The 21,794-nt window shown below is 43.3% G+C and overlaps 1 protein-coding gene across 2 annotated transcripts in view; it reads right to left on the reverse strand.

Moving 5' to 3' along the window:
• Positions 1–21,794, reverse strand: part of DIP2C (disco interacting protein 2 homolog C) — a 362,563-nt gene that overhangs the window by 80,225 nt on the left and 260,544 nt on the right. For both annotated transcript variants that reach the window (XM_082847813.1, XM_082847812.1), the window contains 4 exons: positions 20,471–20,535; positions 17,631–17,724; positions 17,428–17,547; positions 16,039–16,153 (listed from right to left, as the gene is read on the reverse strand). In XM_082847813.1, the coding sequence (XP_082703939.1) occupies positions 16,039–16,153; positions 17,428–17,547; positions 17,631–17,724; positions 20,471–20,535 (394 nt within the window). The remainder of the gene's footprint in view (positions 1–16,038; positions 16,154–17,427; positions 17,548–17,630; positions 17,725–20,470; positions 20,536–21,794) is intronic.

The following is a 21,794-nucleotide window of genomic DNA, read 5'->3' on the forward strand; positions in this document are numbered from 1 at the left end:
CTATCAAACTACCAATGGCATTTTTCACAGAACTAGAACAAAAAATTTCAAAATTTGTATGGAAACACAAAAGACCCTGAATAGCCAAAGCAATCTTGAGAAAGAAAAACGGAGCTGGAGGAATCAGGCTCCCTGACTTCAGACTATACTACAAAGCTACAGTAATCAAGACAGTATGGTACTGGCACAAAAACAGAAATATAGATTAATGGAACAGAATAGAAAGCCCAGAGATAAACCCATGCACATAGGGTCACCTTATCTTTGATAAAGGAGGCAAGAATATACAATGGAGAAAAGACAGCCTCTTCAATAAGTGGTGCTGGGAAAACTGGACAGCTACATGTAAAAGAATGAAATTAGAACACTCCCTAACACCATACACAAAAGTAAACTCAATATGGATTAAAGACCTAAATGTAAGGCCAGACACTATAAAACTCTTAGAAGAAAACACAGGCAGAACACTCTATGACATAAATCACAGCAAGATCCTTTTTGACCCACCTCCTAGAGAAATGGAATAAAACCAAAAATAAACAAATGGGACCTAATGAAACTTAAAAGCTTTGGCACAGCAAAGGAAACATAAACAAGATGAAAAGACAACCCTCAGAATGGGAGAAAATATTTGCAAATGAAGCAACTGACAAAGGATTCATCTCCAAAATTTACAAGCAGCTCATGCAGCTCAATATCAAAATAACAAACAACCCAATCCAAAAATGGGCAGAAGACCTAAATAGACAGTTCTCCAAAGAAGATATACAGATTGCCAACAAACACATGAAAGAATGCTCAACTTCATTAATCATTAGAGAAATGGAAATCAAAACTACAATGAGATATCATCTTACACCAGTCAGAATGGCCATCATCAAAAAATCTACAAACAATAAATGCTGGAAAGGGTGTGGAGAAAAGAGAACCCTCATACACTGCTGGTGGGAATGTAAATTGATACAGCCACTATGGAGAACAGTATGGAGGTTCCTTAAATAACTAGAAGTAAAACTACCATACGACCCAGCAATCCCACTACTGGGCATATACCCTGAGAAAACCATAATTCAAAAAGAGTCATGTACCACAATGTTCACTGCAGCTCTACTTACAATAGCCAGGACATGGAAGCAACCTAAGGGTCCATCCACAGCTGAATGGATAAAGAAGATGTGGCACATATATACAATGGAATATTACTCAGCCATAAAAAGAAACGAAATTGAGTTATTTGTAGTGAGGTGGGTGGACCTAGAGTCTGTCATACAGAGTGAAGCAAGTCAGAAAGAGAAAAACAAATACCGTATGCTAACACATATACATGGAATCTAAAAAAAAAAAATGTTCTGAAGAACCTAGGAGAAGGACAGGAATAAAGGTGCAGACGTAGAGAATGGACTTGAGGACATGGGGAGGGGGAAGGGTAAGCTGGGACGAAGTAAGAGAGCGGTGTGGACATATATACACTACCAAATGTAAAATAGCTTTTGGGAAGCAGCAGCATAGCACAGGGAGATCAGCTCGGTGCTTTGTGACCACCTAGAGGGGTGGGATAGGGAGGGTGGTTGGGAGATGCAAGAGGGAGGAGGTATGGGGATATATGTATATGTATAGCTGATTCAGTTTGCTATACAGCAGAAACTATCACACCATTGTAAAGCAATTATACTCCAATAAAGATGTTAAAAAAAAAAGTTGCCTGTTTTCATTTTAAAAAGCCACATGAAAGCAAAATGCTGGATCAGCCCAGACATATCCCACGTATGGGAAGACTGAAGAACTGATCTGTGGTGACCAGCAAGTACCGCACACGAGAAGCTGGAGGGAGAAGTTCCTTTACGACCCAAGAGTGTACAGTTTGTCTTAGTTACGAGATCCACTTTCCTACGTTTAATAACAGTAAGAATCAATATTTAAATACCTTAAAATCATGAACTCCATTTGCTACCGGAAATTTTCAATTGCGTCTGTAAAATGGTAGTTATGGAAGACTGAGTTTACTCAGCTAAAATGTAAACCGATGGCACTAATCTGGCACTACCGTAACCTACGCTGTGTATTTATATTTATTAGAGTCCCCTGCTAGTCAGAGACACTCAGACACCTAGGTTCTCCCTTGGCAGATTTGCAAAACACATGCGAGAAGGCAGAACAGAAGCACCTGAATTCCTAGGCACAGTACTCGGCCTCGTTGCCCTGCTCACTCAGACAACTGCATTCCGGGTTCTGTCCCCCAACCTCTCTTCAGGACCTGCTTGCCGACAGCCCCTCCCTCCTGATGGGGGAGCTGTGCTCAGTTGGTGTTTCATGTGCCGGAACAGTCCTGAGCCCTTTACACACCGACTTACTCACTATCACGAACCTGCACAGGCACTACTATTCTCCCATTTCACAGATTAGAAAACCAAGGCACAGAAATGCTAACTTAGTTGCCTGTGTGAGTGGTGGGGCTTGGGGGGATTCAGACCCACAGCAGAGCCCCTGCCCAACCATCCTGTCTCCTTTCCCAACACTTACCCTGCCTCTGGCCTAGGAGACCAAGCACTTTTTAGTTCACTGGAAGTTTTCTTTTCGTGAACTTTTAAAACAGTGATAAGAGTAACATGTGAGCACACCCTTCGGATGGACAAAGCAAGCACTGCACAAGAACATAGAGCAAAAGGCGAAAGACCCTGCTTATCCTCCAGCCCCTTCAGACCCACTCCCTCCCCTAGGCAGCCACTACCCACACTAAATATGAAGTTCCTGCCTCTTTAATACCCATTTACCTATAAAATACGTGCATACACAAATGTATTTACATCCGCAGAGAAGCAGAACCGCAACATGCACATTCTTCTGCAACTTGCTTTTGTCACCGAATACCTTGCAGATCTTCCCACAGGAGTGTGTGCATGTGAACATATATAGTATGCGTACTGGACACATCAATGAATTGACTTGTTTGAATTATTAGATGGTGTTCAGTAATATGAATATATGTTTATTTTATTTCATTTAATCTGTATGCATTTAGAAATATTTCTGTAAGATACATATCTAGAAAGGGGATGGAGGAATTAAAGAGCATATACATTTAAAATTTTAATAAAGCCTAAGTACCTTCCCAAAAGACTAGGTCATTTTGCAGTCCCACTAAGAGTGGATGAGTATCATTACTTTTTCACTCACTAGACATGTCTATTGCACCGTGGACGTTTACGAGTGTTACGAGTGTTAACTAATATCTTTACAGCGACCCTGTGGGACAGACACAACTGTCCCCCACTCACAGGCAGGAAGGGCATCGCCAAGGCAACAGCGGTGGGGCTGGCCAGGCAGCATGCTCAGAATGGCTTCAGAACACCCGTGCCTTCCACCTTGGTGCTAAGCTGCCCTCAGCCTTACCCGTTTCCACACACTCGTGCCGACACTGATCACCAACCTTATAACTGTTCCCAATATGGTGAGTAAAATGCATTCCTCATTGTTGTTTCAATTTGTATTTCCAGGATTATTAACCAAGTCAGATGATCTTTTTCTCCATTAACACCTTCCTAGGAAATAAAAAGTCCGAGGAGATAAACTAGGTGAGGGAGGAAAAACCAATCCCAACAAGCAAAATTCCTAGGAATTTCAGAACATCCACTTTCATGATCAAAAACAGTAGATTAAATAATGGCAAGAGAGCCACAGACCCATGTGTCAACTTTCAGGTTCAATTCCAAGGTGAATGGTGTGCTTGTGTCTCACAGAGAACACCAATTACAGGAGGAATCGTCCCGGCAATCTCAGGACTAGCAGAACTGGTCTTCACACCCTGAGAAAGCACACAGCTAGGAACGGCCGACACTGCCGTGGCGGCGAAAGGGGAAAAGACCAAGCTGCAGCCAAGGAAGAGGGGAGTCAGCTCAGTGCTCGGCCCCACCAAGAACGAGCTGCCGGGGATGGCCTTCAATCGGGCAGTTTATACCCACTGTCCACTTGTCATGCCATTTCCAGCCTCTGTAACACGCTCAATGCGACTTGAGTTGATCATGCTTCTGCCAATGCCTGAAGAAAGAGCTCCTATACACGCAATGAACACATCAGCAGTTTGCAAACAGCTGGCCAGACTCAAATGTGCATCGATGCCAAGTCAGCAACAAGGGTTACGAGTACTTCCGCTGCCAGGATTCAACAGGGTAACTACACCTCTTTAGTGCCACCGCCATCCTCCAGGCCCTCGGACAGGCAGGACAACAAAGATACAAGGTTGAAACACAGTACTCCCCAAGTTATAAGTTATTTTAATGTAATGTTCTCCCTTTTCTCTGATGAAAGCATTAAAAAAAAACAACCCATTTTAAGAGCTATATAACACAGAAAGGAACGTTTTCCCTAAATCACATCCTCACCTACCCAGTAAGTATGCAGTTATCAGATTTTCTTCCTGCTAAATATATTATTTAGAGAGGCTTAATTTTCTCCCAGCCAGAAAAGGGATCACACCATACAAACTGTTTACAAGCTGTGTTTTCCATTTGTCCTGGCTACTTTTCCACGTCAGAGGGCAATCAGTCAGAACCAGCAAGCCTGCAAGTCCGGGAGGCTGCTTCCCAGAGTTCACTCTCTGTGCATCTCAGTCTCCACCAAAGCAAACTTCTGTGCGCAATTTAGTCCAACACCAAACACAGCAGAACAGACTCAAACACACGTGGTCAGGACAAGATAACACTGTTACTCTGCTCTTTACTGCTACTTCATTAAGTCATTTTAATTTAGATGGTTATCATCTCCAAACTATTTTGTGTTAGAGAAGTTTTAAAATTTTATCTAAATTTTTAGATAAAATGACAAACAACATATTTTTATCTTCTTGTGTTTTAAAAATAAGATTATGGATCTCTAACTCTGACTTTTTTGGGCAGTCAAAAACATTCTTAAAAACCCCACTTCAATTCATAGGCTGTGTTAACTGTTTTGTCATTCTGGATCACTGGTTGGTTTGCCCCTGTCAGAAACCGTCAAATTTCAGTGTCAGATGGGTGCTATATGCTGAGTACAGTGCCATGTTTGGTGTCTTTGCCCGTGGTTTTTGCCCAGCTTTCTAACTTCTGGGTTAGCTGTTTTCAAAGTGGAAGATATTTATGGTGGCAAGGGGGTATCTTCACCATTCTTTGGAATTACTGTTTTAATTACTGTGTTATATAATTATTACCTTTTTATCACCAAAGTGTCAAGGTACTGAAATAATACCTTGCCGTTGAAAGGGCTAAAGTTTTTTTTTAGTTCAATCAGTATTATCACAATGTAGATTTAAAAAAATGGACCCTATCATCTATATTCTAGAGACAGAGATATAATCAGACAGTGACCAAGGAGAAACCCCCCAGTTTTGTAATTCTACTGATGAGTTTAGGCATCACGAATCCACATTTCTCCAATAGTTTTTATTCTACAACTAATCTTCAGAGAAAAAGAAAATACAAAACATTTACCTGGACGATGACAATTTTAAAAAGATGGAAGCAGATTAAATACCTGGGTAAAAATAAGCCTCCCACAGGAAGTCAGAACAGACTTCAGAGAGCAGCGTGGCTTCTTGTCATCACCCGGTGGACACGTGTGCAGGTGGACACTTTAGATACATGTGAACAAGGGCACACAGGAAGACAAACACACGTAAATTCAGGCACACAAGAAGACATATGCATGAAGACAGATACATGTGCACTCAGACATGCGTGGCAACGGACACTCACCAAGACGGACACATGTGAAGACAGGCACGTCTGCTGTCCTTGGTCCATCAAGTTCTCTGACTCAAACATCCTGCATAAACCCCACTCATTTCCTGGGCTGACCTTTGTTTCCTCCTGGGGAGCATCCCTCCTGAGGGGAATGCTGATGGGGCAAGTCTTGGAGTCAGACACAGCCTGGGCAGCACACCTGGGGGCCCAGACCTCGGCCGGGCTCCTGTTGTCAGTTCTCTAGGGCGCCTGCACATCCTGCCCATTTTCAAGCAGGAGGCCTAAGATGACCATGATCTCTGTGCACCCCAGAACCTTCCACATTCCCTTTCATGTAGGTGAGAGGTGTTCCGTTGTCTTCAAGAAGAGTGACATCAAGATACTCAATGGCCATGGCCACGGGCACCAACCCACCAGGCCCGGCGTCCACTCTGGCAGGACCAGCTCAGACCAGCTCGAGAAGGCTGGCCCTGTACACGGCACTGCGGGCTTCCACCCAAACCCACCGACTGCCTATGCAGCTCTCTTGTAACAACTCAGCTTGCAGATTTACAAACATTATAACAGAAGAGAATCACAGAGTGATACGTGTGATACGTGTTCAGAAGGGCCAAGGCCCTGTAAGTCTGAGCAGTGGAGATGCATCTGCAATTTTTCTTCACTGAGGACCACAGGCAACAACTGAGTGTCATTTTCTACTTAAGTGGATAAAAGCCAAGCAGGCAATCATCTGCTCCCAGCTCCTTACCGCAAGTTCAATCTCCTCTTCAACGCAGGGCAGAACAAGCTGTCCTGGGAAGGTTATTCAAGCACAGTACACAAACACTCAGACGATAGTGCAAAGGAAAGCATCAGCCCCCAATCCCATTTGAGTGAAGGGATGAGCCACAAAATAGGATGACGTGGCCGCCAACCACTCATTTTCTGTTTTCTTTCCTTTTTCCTTTAAAGATCATCCTTTGAGTAGCAGACAAAGTGAGGACTGCAATGCTTCCCATGATGACTTTATAACATTTAAGAAAGCATCCATTTTGTCCTCACATCAAAATCCACAGGAGCAATGACTAGGCCTCCTGGACCCCCAGTCAAAATGGCTTGAATAGAATGGATCAAAGCTATTTTTACTTAATAACCTGACCTCTGACTTCTTATGTGTGGAAAGTTCACTTCAAGTTTTAGGAAGAAAATAAGCACAAAGTATTACAAAATAGGTGTAAACACACAGGCTCATTTTCCAAAAGCAAGACTTTTCCCAACCTTTCTGTGGACACAGTCGTGTATATGAACACCGGGAATGGGGAATCTGTCCTCTATTCACAGGTCACAGAGAACAGCCCGCAGAGGAGGACATTCACAAAAATGTAAGTGTAAGTGTTTTCATCAAGTCTGCTTGAAAATGATGTAAGCACGTAAGAAACAAGGACAATGAAAGAAACAGGTTCTAAACAGGAGTCTAGCATGTGTTTCTCTCCTAAAGATATTCACCCCTGAAACAGAGCCCCTGTCACTGGCTTCACCTCCACGCAGAGCCTGAGAGCGACAGCCGGGTGCAGAGGCCATGCTCTGCACAACCAGCACTCAGTAGCTCCAACAGGCAGCACGTGCATAATAACGAGATAAAAAGATGACAACCATCTCGGTGAGACTGAGAAATGATCAAGGCGAGGGAATGGAACATGAAATAAGAAGCGACCAGGGGGCTATTTAAATTTCGATCACACCATTATTCCTATTTCTACTTAGAAGACTAAAATTGTACCTTTTTTTCATCTTTTCACCCCTGTCCCTTGGTTTACTCAGGAACCTGAGAGACGCCAATCTCAAAACTGGTGGTCTGAGAAGACACCCCAGCCAACCAGGGTGGGCGGCTCTGGGGAGGGGCTGTGGAAGCCAGATGACTGGAGCCTGAGAGCTGTGCACGCGGGCCGAGGGGCGATTTTACCGTGTGTGCTCAGTGCAGAAAGTGAGGTGGCAGAACCCATGTCCTCCTATGTTTTTTTATGTCTGTGTTCTACTCAGCTCCTGACTCTCCACGGCTGTGCATGCAGCACATAGAGCCCACACATGGCTCCGGGGAGCCCGGGCAGAAGCAAGTTCCCTGCACAAACTCTGGGGTCCAGAGCTTGCTCCTGTGCAACGGATGAAGCCCCCTCTCTCCCTGCCATTAGAACATCACCCTGACAGCCTCAGACTGCTGCCGCAGACCCCACCTGCGTCCACGCCTTCTCCCCATCTCTCTCCCTCCTCCTCTCCCCTCCACTTCCTCCTTCTTTCTCCCACTCCTTTCCCCCCCTCCCCCCCCTTCCTCCCTCGTCTCAGCCTTTCTCATGACCAGCCTCACGGGGGCCGTGGAGGGTAAGGACACAGCTTTCTGCTGGTGCTGTTTTCTCAGGAGACCAGATTATGATACCAGAACTCTAGGCTAGATCATCAAGTAAAATGAAAGCAAACAAAACCCCACATGACTACTCTCAGGTAAAACTGCAAGGGAGCATCTTCCTGCTTAGGTGGGCGTGCACATCCTGTACACAGACACGCGGGAAAAGGCTCAACTCTTCACAGCACTTGCTGCTGGTACATTACGAAGGGTCATCGTAAGTGTCTGGCAAGGGACTTTTACTTCTCACTTTACATATTTTAAATATTTCTTTCATTCACCTATTAACAAAATATATACTAAGCACCAACTATTAACCAGACAGAGACAGAGAATAAACAATAATACACCAGTAAATCACACAGCGCATGAGAAAGTGGCAAATGCTGAGAGGGCATCACAATGAGTCACACAAGCGTGGGAGGGGCGAGTTCACTCTGTGGGGGGTGGTCAGGGCAGGCCTCGCCGAAGTGAGCAAAGACAGAGCTCTGGCCGTGCTACCCTGGGGGCACACCAGGTAGAGCGGGTAGCAGAGACCAGGAGGTCTGGTTGCGGGGAGGGAGGATGGGGCAGTGGGAGAAGGGGCCAAGAGGGGGTGTGGCCAGACTGCATGGCCTTGTGGGTCCTGCAGGCTCTGGTCAGGAAGGAGAGCAGGCAGAAGGCTGGGAACCCCGGTGAGGAGGCAGGAGAAACAGCTGGGCTTGGATGTTCCCTGGTCAATCAGATGGGATGTGAGAAAAAGAAGGCTGGAGGCCGGCAGGAGGTGTGGGGTATGTTTACACATGGCTTCACTGAATAGTAAGTAAGAGAGGATGATCACGGGGGTGGAGGCTTAAACTAAAAATCGTGACCACTCTGTCCCCCACTCTCCTTCCCACGTGAAAGGAGAACTGAGTCCACAAACAGTGGCCAAGATCTAAGAGATGAAGACCAGGCCTCGGTCTTTGCATGCCCCTGGGTCTAACCTGAACTTCTCATGGACAGTGAACAGATGTGATGCCTTGGGGGGGCGGGTGGTGGGAGCAGCAAGAGGGACAGCGGTTACACACAGCCTGGAGCAGACATGGGTGTGGGCACCAGGGCCTGGTGTGTCAGACACAGGTAGGAGGCACAGATATCCACGGCCTCGTTTACATGCGAAGAAACTGAGTGTCTCAGAGGCTAACTGGTCCATTAGAAAGTAAGTCTACAATCTGCCTTTTCTATCAGATAAGGTGGTTGTGAAAATCAAGATGAGAAGACTGAAAAGCACTCTTTCAAATGTACACAGTTCTGGACAAACTCAAGGTAAATAAAACCACGGCAAACACTTGGCAAGCACTTGCCGGTCTTGAAATGCACCCTGAACTCTGCTCCTAGGACCTCTCTCCTATTGGATATGGTGAGCATGAAGTTTGTCATTTCAAGTCACATCAAAAACCAAAATGGGTTGGTGGGTAGCACAATGGAGTATTAACCACCGTGAGAATCTCTCTCTGCATGTGGGAATTCGCCGGCTGCTTTGGGCCAGTCATCAGTGATGCTCTTTTCATTTTACTGCAACGAAGTGAAGTACCACTTCCTGAGGCACTCCAGGCAGATGTGTGCCGCCTGCAGGCACCGGGTCTCCAGAACCACAGGGCACCTCTAGGACACGACATCACCTGGCCAAAGCCACAAAAGAACAAGACAAAACCTCAGAAAAAGAACTACATGAAGCAGAGATAAGCAATTTACCAGACAGAGCTCAAACTAGTGGTCATGAAGATGCGCACTGAACTCAGGAGAAGAATGGAGGAATTCAGTGGGAATTTCGATAAGGACACAGAAAATATAAAAAGAACCAAACAGAACTGAAAAATAACAGAAATCAAAACAACACTAGAGGGACCCAAAAGCAGATCAGAGGATGCGGAATGGATCAGTCATCTGGAAAACTGGGTAGTAGAAATCATCCGATAGGAACAGCAAAAGAAAAAAGAAAGAAAAAACATGAAGATGGTTTAAGGGGTCTCTGGAACAACATCAAGTGCGTGAACATTCACACTATGGGGTCCCAGAAGGAGAAGAGACAGAAAACCTATAGCTGAAGAAATAATGGATGAGAACGTCCCCAATCTGGGAAAGGAAACAGACATCCTAGTCCAGGAAGCACAGAGGGTGTCAAGATGAATTCAAAGAGACCCACACCAAGACACATTATAATTAAAATGGTAAAGGTTAAAGATAAAGAGAGAATCTTAAAATCAGAAAGAGAAAAGCAACTATTTACATGCACGGAACCGACAGAGACTATCAGCTGACTTGTCAGCAGAAACTCTGCAGCCCAGGGGTCTGGCAAGATATATTCGGAGTGCTAAAAGGAAACACTCAGAACCAAGAAGACTGTACCCACAAAGCTCTTATTCAGACTTGGAGAGAGAAGAATTTTACAGACAAGCAAAGTTACAGGAGTTCATCACCACTAAACTATTCTTACAAGAAATGATTTATGGTTTCTAGGCCATAACTAGAAACAAAAAATTATGAAAGGAAAAATCTCATTGGTAAAGGCAAACATATAGTAAAGGTAATGGATCAACCACCTGTGAAGCTAGTAGGAAGATTCAAAGACAAAAGTAGTAAAATCATCTATATCCACAATAAATAGTTAAGCAACATACAAAATTAAAAAAATGTAAAATATGACATCAAAAACAAAATAGGGGGGAGTAAAAATGGAGTGGTTTTAAAATGTGCTCAAACTTAAGTGACCATCAACTTAAAACAGATGCATATATACACAGGTTGAAATATATGAACCTCATGGCAACCACAAACCAAAAACCTGTCACAGACAGGAGAATAAGGAGAAAGGAATGAAACATACCACACTGAAACAATTCTTTTTCTTTTGCTAATACCTTCTTACCCTACCCACCTCCTGCCTACAGAAACCTTCCATTTTGTACAACCCCTAGGAGCGTCTTTCTACTTGCTAGATGGGATGCAGCCCAATTCATGAATTGCTTAATAAAGCCAACTGGACCTTCAAATTAAAAAGAAACAAAGTTGGAAAGCATGCTGGTATGTCTCCCCAAAAGGAATAATCCTTTTTATGAAGTGAGTGATCACAACTCAATGTCTCTGCTTTAGAAATCCGGATTTTTTTGTTTTTATTGAAATATAGTTGATTTACAATATTGTGTTAGTTTCCGGTGTACAGCAAAGTGATTCAGAGATATAAATACACACACACATATACACACACACACACACACACACATACCCCTATTCTTTTTCATATTCTTTTCCATTTTAGGTTATTACAAGATACTGAATATAGTTCCCTGTGCTATACAGTAGGTTTTGCTGTTTATTTTACGTATAGTAGTGTGTATCTGTTAATCCCCAAATCCTGATTTATCCCTCCCCTACCCCCTTCCCCTTTGGTAACAGTAAGTTTGTTTTCTATGTCTGTGAGTCTGTTTCTGTTTTGTAAATAAGTTCATTTTCATCATTTTTTAAGATTCCACATATAAGTGATATCATATGATATTTGTCTTTCTCTGACTTACTTCACTTAGTATGATAATCTCTAGGTCCATCCGTGTTGCTGAAAATGGCATTACTTCATTCTTTTTTTATGGCCGAGTAGTATTTCACTGTATATATGTACCACATCTTCTTTATCCATTTGTCTGTCAATGGACACTCAGGTTGCTTTCATGTCTTGGTTATTATAAATAGTGCTGCAATGAACATTGGAGTGCATGAATCTTTTCAAGTTAGAGTTTTTGTCTTTTCCAGATATATGGCCAGGAGTGGGATTAATTCTATTTTTAGTGTCTTAAGGAACCTCCATACTGTTCTCCAGAGTGGCTACACCAATTTACATTCCCACCAACAGTGTAGGAGGGTTCCCTTTTCTCCACACCCTCTCCAGCATTTATTATTTGTAGACTTTTTGATGATGGCCATTCTGACCAGTATGAGGTGATACTTCATTGTAGTTTTGGTTTGCATTTCTCTGATAATTAGCGATGTTGAGCATCTTTTCACGTGTCTGCTGGCCATCTGTATGCCTTCTTTGGAGAAGTTTCTATTTAGGTCTTCTGCCCAGTTTTTGATTGGGTTGTTCATTTTTCTGATATTGAGCTGTATGAGCTGTTTGTTTATTTTGGAAATTAATCCCTTGTCGGTTGCATCATTTGCAAATATTTTCTCCCATTCTGAGGGTTGTCTTTTTGTCTTGTTTATAGCTTCCTTTGCTGTGCCAAAGCTTTTAAGTTTCATTAGGTCCCATTTGCTTATTTTTGTTTCTATTTCCACTACTCTAGGAGGTGGGTCCAAAAAGGTATTGCTGCGATTTATATCAAAGAATGTTCTGCCCATGTTTTCCTCTAGGAGTTTTATAGTGTCTGGTCTTACATTTAGGTCTTTAATCCATTTTGAGTTTATTTTTGTATATGGTATTAGAGAGTGTTCTAATTTCATTCTTTTACATGTAGCTGTCCAGTTTTCCCAGCACCACTTATTGAAGAGACTGTCTTTTCTCCATTGTATATTCTTGCCTCCTTTGTCATAGATTAACTGACCAAAGGTGCATGGGTTTATTTCCTGGCTAATTTGCCTAGTTTTGTTAATAAACTTTTAATCTTTTTAAAGAAAGATTTTATAAAAGATTTTAAAACATGTTTAGAGAAACAATTAAAAATCCTTTGCTTCTTCCTGCCTGCTGATCCACATAGCAGAGGCACACGTGCTGGTCTGAGAACAGGCTGAAGCCCTCAGGTTTACCTTGCTTTCTGGAGTGCTTTCTACTGAAACTTGTCAATACCCTGCTTATATAAACCACAGATTGCCAAAGCTCTGAATCTTCTATTGTCTATATTTTGTCTGTTTGGAACTATTTATTAGACTAGAAAAGCACCTCTTTTTCTTCATGTATAAAATGAAACCAGATGAACATCCTTCTAGCACTAAAGCTCTAGGTTGACTACATGTAAGTGCAGTATATGCGTCTTACTTTTTCTCTGAAAATAAGAGCTTTACCACCAGACAATAAAAATTCCATTCATTACTTTGGCCCACAGATGAAGTCCTCTTAAAGAAGAAAATTTATTTGAAGAAAATAAGACCTGATGTTGGGTCTCATTCAATTCATGCACATCATTTATTACTGAAGTAATAAATTTCTTTATTAGCTTTTTTGATGCTAATGAGCTGACAGTATTGGTTTCTTGATAATGGCACGTAACCTGACAGACTGAATAACAGCAGCCACAACTGGAAGATCATGAAGAAGGTTTAGAAGATCTTTTTTTTCCTGTAAGAACAATAATTCACTTGTCCACCGTTTGAAACTAAGAAGCCTACTTTTTCTTCACTTGTCCTCCCTATGACTATCCTTGTCCCTAAAAAATAACTTGAAGTTTTTTAAAGGTTAAAAAACTTATTAGGAAAATATAACTGATACAATGTTATAAATGGTTACTCCCATATGAAGATAGTTTTTACAAGTTTGAAAGCTTTTTGCACAGACTGTTAACAGCATGATTGCACTTATATCAGCTAGATATGAGTCAGATATGAGGCAGCACCTATAAACATCATTTTTTCTTTTTTTGTCTAAAGCTGTAAGAAATGCCAATTCTCAAGTCCTACTTTTTAACTTAAATAAGCAGCATTTCATTCTAATGACATTCTCAGACGTCAGTCAGGAGGCTGTGTTAAAATGAGGTCTTGCCAGCATTTCTAAATTGCCTTGGCTGGGAACTACAGCTCTATGGAGTAGCAGGTTATGGTCAGCTCTATTGAGTATGTTCTTATGTACCTTATAAGAATATAAATCAAACAACAAAAATCTGAATTTGAACAAATTAAATATCATTATTTTTCATGTCATCTTCAAAAAACACCTCCTTTGCTCATCCCATCCCCCTCTGCCAATCAACTCTGGCATAATCTATACAATATATCTTAAAGGCACAGAGAAAACACTTTTAGGAAAAGCAAATGAGCAAATCATTTGATCATAACAAGTCTACATGAATGAATCATTCATTCTGTGAATCATCTCTGGCAATGGTACTATTTCACAAAACTGTGGAATCTTAAAAATTTACAGGTAGAAGGAAATTGAGAGATTACTGAGTCCAAGCCCCTTGTTTCTTGGTGGAGGAAACAGAGGCCCTGGAGAGAAGGAATGTGCCCAGGATCGTGGGGCCAGCCACCAGCGGGCGGGGCTCAAACCGGGACTCCTGGCCCCAACATGCTTCCGGAGGCTGAGTCCCCTTAGAGTCAAATTAGACACATACTTGAATACTGATTTCTGCAGGACAACGTGATGGCAAATCTGCTATTGCAATCCTGATGTGTTTTGTACTCCAAGGTCGGACATAAATCTCAGAAGATTATTTGCTGCAAACCTTCTCTTTTGGGGACGACAATGCCATCCTTTAAAAAATGAAGACTGGATTCTGGTTAATGGTGCCATATTTCCTCATCAATTTAAATTACGTTACAGACTTTTAATTTCTGGTTCACTCAAAATTAAAAGTGGCTTCTGGGGACTTCCCTGGTGGCACAGTGGTTAAGAATCCACCTACCAACGCAGGGGACACAGGTTTGGGCCCCGGTCCAGGAAGATCCACATGCCGTGGAGCAGCTAAGTCTGTGCACCACAACTACTGAGCCTGTGCTCTAGAGCCCGCGAGCCACAATTACTGAGCCTGCGTGCCACAACTACCGAAGCCCTCGCGCCTAGAGCCCATGCTTCGCAACAAAAGAAGCCACCGCAATGAGAAGCCTGCGCACTGCACCGAAGAGTAGCCCCTGCTTGCCGCAACTAGAGAAAGTCTGCGCACAACAACGAAGACCCAACACAGCCAAAAATAAATAAATAAATAAATTTATTTATTTATTTTTAAAAAGTTGCTTCTGATACTTTAAAAGTTTTCAATTTCTCAACCTGTTAGGCGGCCTGATTAATTTCACATTAACAAACTCCTAAAAGCATCAGAAGGTGTCTCTTTAAGGGCAACCTTTACATGAATATTTTTGCGAATCCCAACCTTTCAGTAAAAAGAGCAGAACTCATGCACTTTGTGCATCGAAAGCTCTGTCATCCACTGCTACAACAGAGCACACTGGTGTGACACGAAATAAAACATACTTAAGAGGCAGAACCCAAAGATGCTGGCGAATTAGTCATGTATAGGCTGCAAACGTCTGGGTGATGCAAACCCTTTTCTCAGGTTAGTGTGGATTACTGGGAGCTGCTGACGGTCAGACAGGCCGCTCTAGCCCTTCTCACCCTGGGCAGGGTGAGCTCTTATGAGCCGTACCACAGCCTGTCCCTGACAGGCCCCAGTGGCTCTGAAGCAGGCAGTGATGCAGGAGTGACCTAGGACCAAGGGCACTCACTGTGCTTGCTGGCCTTAGCAAGAGCCCCAGAAGCCCAGCCCCACACAGCGGGAGATTCCAGGCCCCAGAACCCTCTGATGTGCTGCTGAGCTGCTCAAAAGCTCAGAAAACCAGTTTTTAAAGTGCAGTATGTACAGTATTGCAGAAAATGAAGATGACATAAAACTCGCATGTCCAAGGGCACAGGGGTGGCCACAAAAATTTCGTTTCATCCAACATTTACTCTGTTCTATCCTCAAGTTAAACCTGAGCCTAATACAAGCAAATGAAAATGTACATAACCTGCCAGGACAAGGTTCACTGCTCAGCGTGCCTGTGGACAGACTTCCACTCACTCGGGAATTACAGCGAACCTCCAGAGTGAAAAGTGAGTTTCTAACTAACAAATCTAGACTATTTAAGAGAATCCATTCTAGAATACACTAGAATAAAACCTCGTCTGGAAAATCTGGGTCCTGTTTTTATTCTCACACTAAGATGAACTGCGATGGCTCCGGGTCTCTGTTAGCTGCTGAATGAGACCCCTCCCCAGGCTGCCCACTTGAGTTAACACACCAGTACCTCCTGATGGCCACGGTGAGAGCTTCTGGTGAGCTGGCGCATGGACAGATGACCTCCTGGCGTAGACCTTTACTTTGGAAGACGTTGAGAAACGCGTCACAGGAAGAAATAGACCCTAGAGGGAAAGGGGGGATGATAATCAGACAGGCGAAGCAATGTGGACAATTAAAAGTATCCCATAATATAAAATGCTTTTGAAGTTAGGATCTAGGCACATGGGGAGTTAGGCAGCATGGAAAAATACTTTATTTAATATATAACTTATCACTCGTGTTACAATGAAAGATAATATTATTCTCAAACACAGAACTCAAGAATTTAAAAAATGCAACTTCTATACTTAAAACCTTTTTGCTGACTGAAGAACTTAACTTTAATAACTTTTCTGAGACATGTTCTACCATTTTCAACATGCATGTTCCAAGAAATAAGTAAATCTAAACCCAACTAAATGAAGAAAACATTTCTCTATATTACTATGAGCGATGAGATCAAGGTATAATTACTAGGAACCTATCAGCTAAACTAGCTCCTAATACAAGTTTACCTTGCTTCCTGTAAGACATATTACTCTGAAGAGTTATGGGCAAAATCAATCGTGTGCTAAACAGCCCACAATTTATGGAGTTATTTTGTAAATGGAAGAATCACTTATAAAACTAATACAAAATCATATCAGATGTTTTTTGCATATCAGATGTTCTTTAAGAAAGTATATACTGCTTTAATTTACAAATATATATGCTGCAGAGTTTACAAATGTGGTCGGAAACATACATTGTTCATTCAATTCACTTCATTCACTTTGCTTCTCGCTTATATACTCTTCTCATGAAAAACAAGCTAGCTGGGTTTTTGTTTCAACTGACTGAAATATTTCTCAAGGTATATTAACAGTATTCTGTGGAACTGCTAATTTATTTTACCTAGGTAATTTCTGCTACAGGATTTGATAATAAAATTCCATTAAAAATGACAAATCAAATTTCCTGATCAATAAAACTACTATGGACCATAAAATAATAATAGTTAATATTTCTTGAGCACTTATTATATCCCAAGGAACTGTACACAGGGATTGCTTCATTTAATCCTCATAAAATCTGATGACTGGGTACCATCTTGCAGCTAACAAAAGGAGAAGAATTTTAACAAGTAAGATATGTTCTCTTCCGAATCAGGAAGTGGAAGGGCTAGGACTCAACCCTAGGGCTGTGTCTGGACCTTCAGGCCCTGGTGCCCGTAGGCTACGCTGAGTAATACTGTTTGGCTATTATCTTAAGGCCACTTCTTCACTAAGGTGAAGACTAGAAAAGGGAAAAATCAAACCCCAGAGAATGAAACCTGGAGAATGAGGCCCCCTCCTGACTGCCTGGTGCCGTCACTTACAGGGATTTGCGCCGTCGGCCACTATCAGCATCCGGAGAGAGGAGAGGTTGATGTCTCTCTGATCCCTGTGTGCCACCAATGCCCAGTGCATGTCCCTGGATTTGACACAGGCCACTTTTGCTGAAGGAGAAGCAGGGGGGAAGTGAGTCACCGCCTGTGCCGCAGGATGGCGTGACATTAAAGGGGCAGCCTCCGCAACGCACCTTTGTACTGGCAGACCTTCTGAATCCAGGACAGCGGGTTCACCTTCATCAGCGAGTACGGGATGCTGATCACGTGCATCATGTTCATGACGCTCTGAAAGCAGGACACTGGGCAGTGAGTGGGGGACGGCTCCATGTGGGACTCACCCTGCTGCCAGGGGCTCCCTGGTGGGAGGGTGGGGACCACGTGGGCATCTCACTGGGGATGATCCTTTAAGAGGCTGTGGGAGTGGAGGCGACTTCTCAAAGCTTGTCTAGTCCTCCCGACTCCTGCTTCTACTGATACAACTCAAGAATCTAAGCCCAATGGAAGCAATCTAAGTGTCCATCGACAGATGAATGGATAAAGAAGGTGTGGCACATATATACAATGGAATATTACTCATCCATAAAAAGAAACGAAATTGAGTTATTTGTAGTGAGGTAGATGGACCTAGACACTGTCATACAGAGTGAAGTAAGTCAGAAAGAGAAAAGCAAATACTGTATGCTAACACATATACATGGAATCTAAAAAAAAAGAAAAAGTTCTGAAGAACCTAGGGGCAGGACAGGAATAAAGATGCAGACCTACTAGAGAATGGACTTGAGGACACGGGGAGGGGGAAGGGTGAGCTGGGACGAAGCGAGAGAGTGGCATGGACATATATACACTACTAAATGTAAAACAGCCAGCTAGTGGGAAGCAGCCGCATAGCACAGGGAGATCAGCTCGGAGCTTTGTGTCCACCCAGAGGAGTGGGATAGGGAGGGTGGGAGGGAGATGCAAGAGGGAGGAGATATGGGGATGTATGTATATGTATAGCTGATTCACTCTGTTACACAGCAGAAACTAACACACCATTGTAAAGCAATTATACTCCAATAAAGATATAAAAAAAAATCTAAATCCAAATCCTTTTCTTATAAAAACTTAAGTTGAATGATCACTTTTTTATTGGCCTTTCAGTCTTGAAGCTTAATTCTCTCTGGTGTATTCTACTCATTTTTATTCACAAAATTAATTTCCTTTATTAAATGTTACACTGAAATCCAAGGAGCGGTGGAAAGTTGTCTTAACACCCTCACTCTTCCATCTAGCCTGGCTCATGTAGACCAGGACCCGTAAAAGGTTTCTTTCTTTAAAATGGATGACAAAAACTAACTTTTTAAGTAAATGGTCAGTCCTCACACATTGCAGCTGGGACTCATACATCTGAGTGGCTGCACGCACAGACCTGGCAGGAAGGGACCACAACATGGGGAGCACTGGACAAGATCCCCCCTGGTCGGCTCTGCCCCCGCTGTGGGTGGAGGTGGAGAGAGAGGGCACGGACACTCTGCAGAGCGCTGGTCTAGCTCAGAAGCTCTGCAGGAAGATGACCACGTGCACCCTCCCCCACACGGGTGAGCCTGCTCACCGCTAGCATTCACCTCCCTCACCTCGCGCTTGCTCCCCATTCCATACTGGGGGTGGGAGCAGGGAGCATCTTTCACCATAAGGAAGATAAGATGCTTTGGAAGAGTGTGTGCTGCCTAGTCAGAGACCTGTCTTGCTCTAGAAGGTGGCAGCCAGAGACAGACTCAGAAACCACCAATTCCGGAGGCAGTAATCCACAGCATCAGGGAGCAGGCGGGTGACCACGTCAACAAGACCTATCACACAGCTCTTGAAAGCAAGACCGTCACGAGAGAACTCTGATGGCAACGGTCATCAAGCAAGTAGATGGGCCAGGCACTCACTGAACGTTAAACCACGTGGTTCTCACACGGTCAACATTCCCATTGGACAGATGAGGAAAACAGAGGTGCAGAGTGACTCAGGCAACAGATGATTCTTGGGCACAGGAGCAGGTGACGTGCCCAGAGTCACAAGCTACAGAAGAAAGGACCAACATCCAACCTGGGTTCTCTGAGGCTGTGCTCTTCCCATGACACCAGCAGGCCACGGGTAATGCATGTGTGGGGCTGTGTTTCTGTCTCACCGACTAGTGTCCAGACGGTAAAAGAAGGAAGCTGGCTGGGCCGGAGCCCCAAACCTTTGTCTATATGATGTCTGCATAAATTCTGGTTTATCAAGAAACAACAAATCCCTCTTTTTATAGTTATGTTCCTATCACTCATGTAAAACTACTAGAGTTTTTTGCTTCTAAAAAGATATACGGTTTCAGCATAAGAAACTTAAAAAGAAAAACAGGTGAGTGGAAATCATCACATATGAAACAGACACAGGGAGATTTGAAGCAGTGATGCTACATATATTTCTTAAGTGCTAAGCATATCTTAATAATAAGGTTACCCCTCTATTAAAAGTGCCTACAGCTTTGAATGGTCATCACTTCTCAAGTGGCACTAACAAAAATGAGACATACATTCTCTGCAACTCGTGCTGAATTTTTGGCCAAGGGGAAATCTCAAAGTACTTTTCCCCCTGCAGCATAATTCCCGAAACAGTCATTAAACGATGACTCACAGAAAGATAAAAAGAATTTTGTAGCCAAATCATATGTATGGGCAAAGTGACCCAAATGCAAGACATCAACGTTTCTGCACAATCTGAAATGCCAACTGTGGGAAGAAAGATCCTGAACTTCCCTGAGCCTAAAAAGGCCGCTCTCTCTCACAGCCGCAGCCTCAGAGCGTGGGCCCACGATGCAGGCAAGCAGCCACTGACCCGCTGGTCTGCTGAGCTCCTGGAAGTTACATTAACTTAAGACTTCTAAAAATGGTAACTTTTCTTTATAATGTGGGAGGAAGGGGCTTACCCAAGCCGCTGTGCACACAGATCATCATTCTAATCCCAACACTGAGCACATTCAAAGTTAAACAGGACACTGCAGAGCAAGGGGCGTCTCACTTACTGTTAGGATTCCGTGCCAAAGCCCAACGTCTTTCTTGAAATCCAACACATTCACAATTGTTTCAGCTATAAAATAAAGAGTCAAAGATTTTAACAAAAGACGGTCACAGACCAAAGGACAAAAAAAATCCAATACCACATCAGTGGGAAGTAATGGGTCTTAGAAAAACATCATTTCACTGTCTTTACAGAAATGCTGCAGCCTCCAATCAGACCCATTTAAAATGCTGGCCTGCCTGGGAAGTGTTTCTAGATGAGTATTCTGATACACAACTTAACAGCAATAGCTCTTCACAGCATCACTTAAAACGCCTTATTCCTTCTCCTTTTATATATTGGGTTGGCCAAAAAGTTCGTTTGGGTTTTAATGAACTATTTGGCCAACCCAATATTTGTTTTCCCTCTCCCTGCCTTTTCTTTCTTAAAAGATTCTTTTCATTTCCATCACATGTTCTCCCAAGAGAGGGAAATGCTGTGTACTTGCAGGAGGAGGCAATTTCCAGCAAACCTGCCACTAGAATGCTCGCCAAAGCTTCAGTACCGAGTGCCGCACCCCCTTTCAAAAAGGGACATTCAAAATACACAGCCTGTATTCTATCTTATGCAAGATTTTTAAAAGTGGAGAATCAGGAAGCAAGTATGTATCTATCTTCCCCAATCCCTGCAAGAGTGATGGCCCTGGACCTTTAGGAAATTAGGGCAAGGAATACAGGTCATGAGGTTGTGAGAAAAACTAGAAAACTGAAAACAGTGACAAACAGGGTGGTGATCATTAGAGGCAGTGTGTCTCCACGTGTGACAATGTCTGGGAAACTTGTCCAGGGACCAAACATCAGTGGGACATCTCCACGAGACAAGTGAACTGGTCTTAAAAAGGGAGACTGCCAGAAGGATGGGGAGAGAGAGAAAGCAAATGAGAACAGCAAAAAGAGAAAAGTATCTCATCCATGGCTCGTGACAGACGCTTGGGTACTGGGAAGAGACTCCAGTGTGGCGGGTGCCTGCGACATGGCTAGTGCGGGGACCTGATGGCAGACACTCCAGCGGAGGGAGCTGTGGGTATGTGGGGTCTGATCCTTCCTACCATGAGCCTGTCAGTGCTGTCAACATGGTTACCTCCAGTGACCCTAACTCTGTGCCTCCAGGACAACCCCAAACAGGGCAAAGAAAGCACATCATGGAAACCAACCCTTTGACTGTGAAATGCAGCCCCAGAATCCAAGCCAGTTGCGGGGAGGGGGGTGCACTATAGCATGCGCACTTTTTTAAAGCTCCCAAAGAGGTTCCACTGTGCAGCCAGGAACGAATATACATCAATGGTGTCA

This window comes from Leucopleurus acutus (assembly GCF_964270905.1).
Source record: "Leucopleurus acutus genome assembly, chromosome: 1".
NCBI classification, from domain to species: domain Eukaryota; kingdom Metazoa; phylum Chordata; class Mammalia; order Artiodactyla; family Delphinidae; genus Leucopleurus; species Leucopleurus acutus.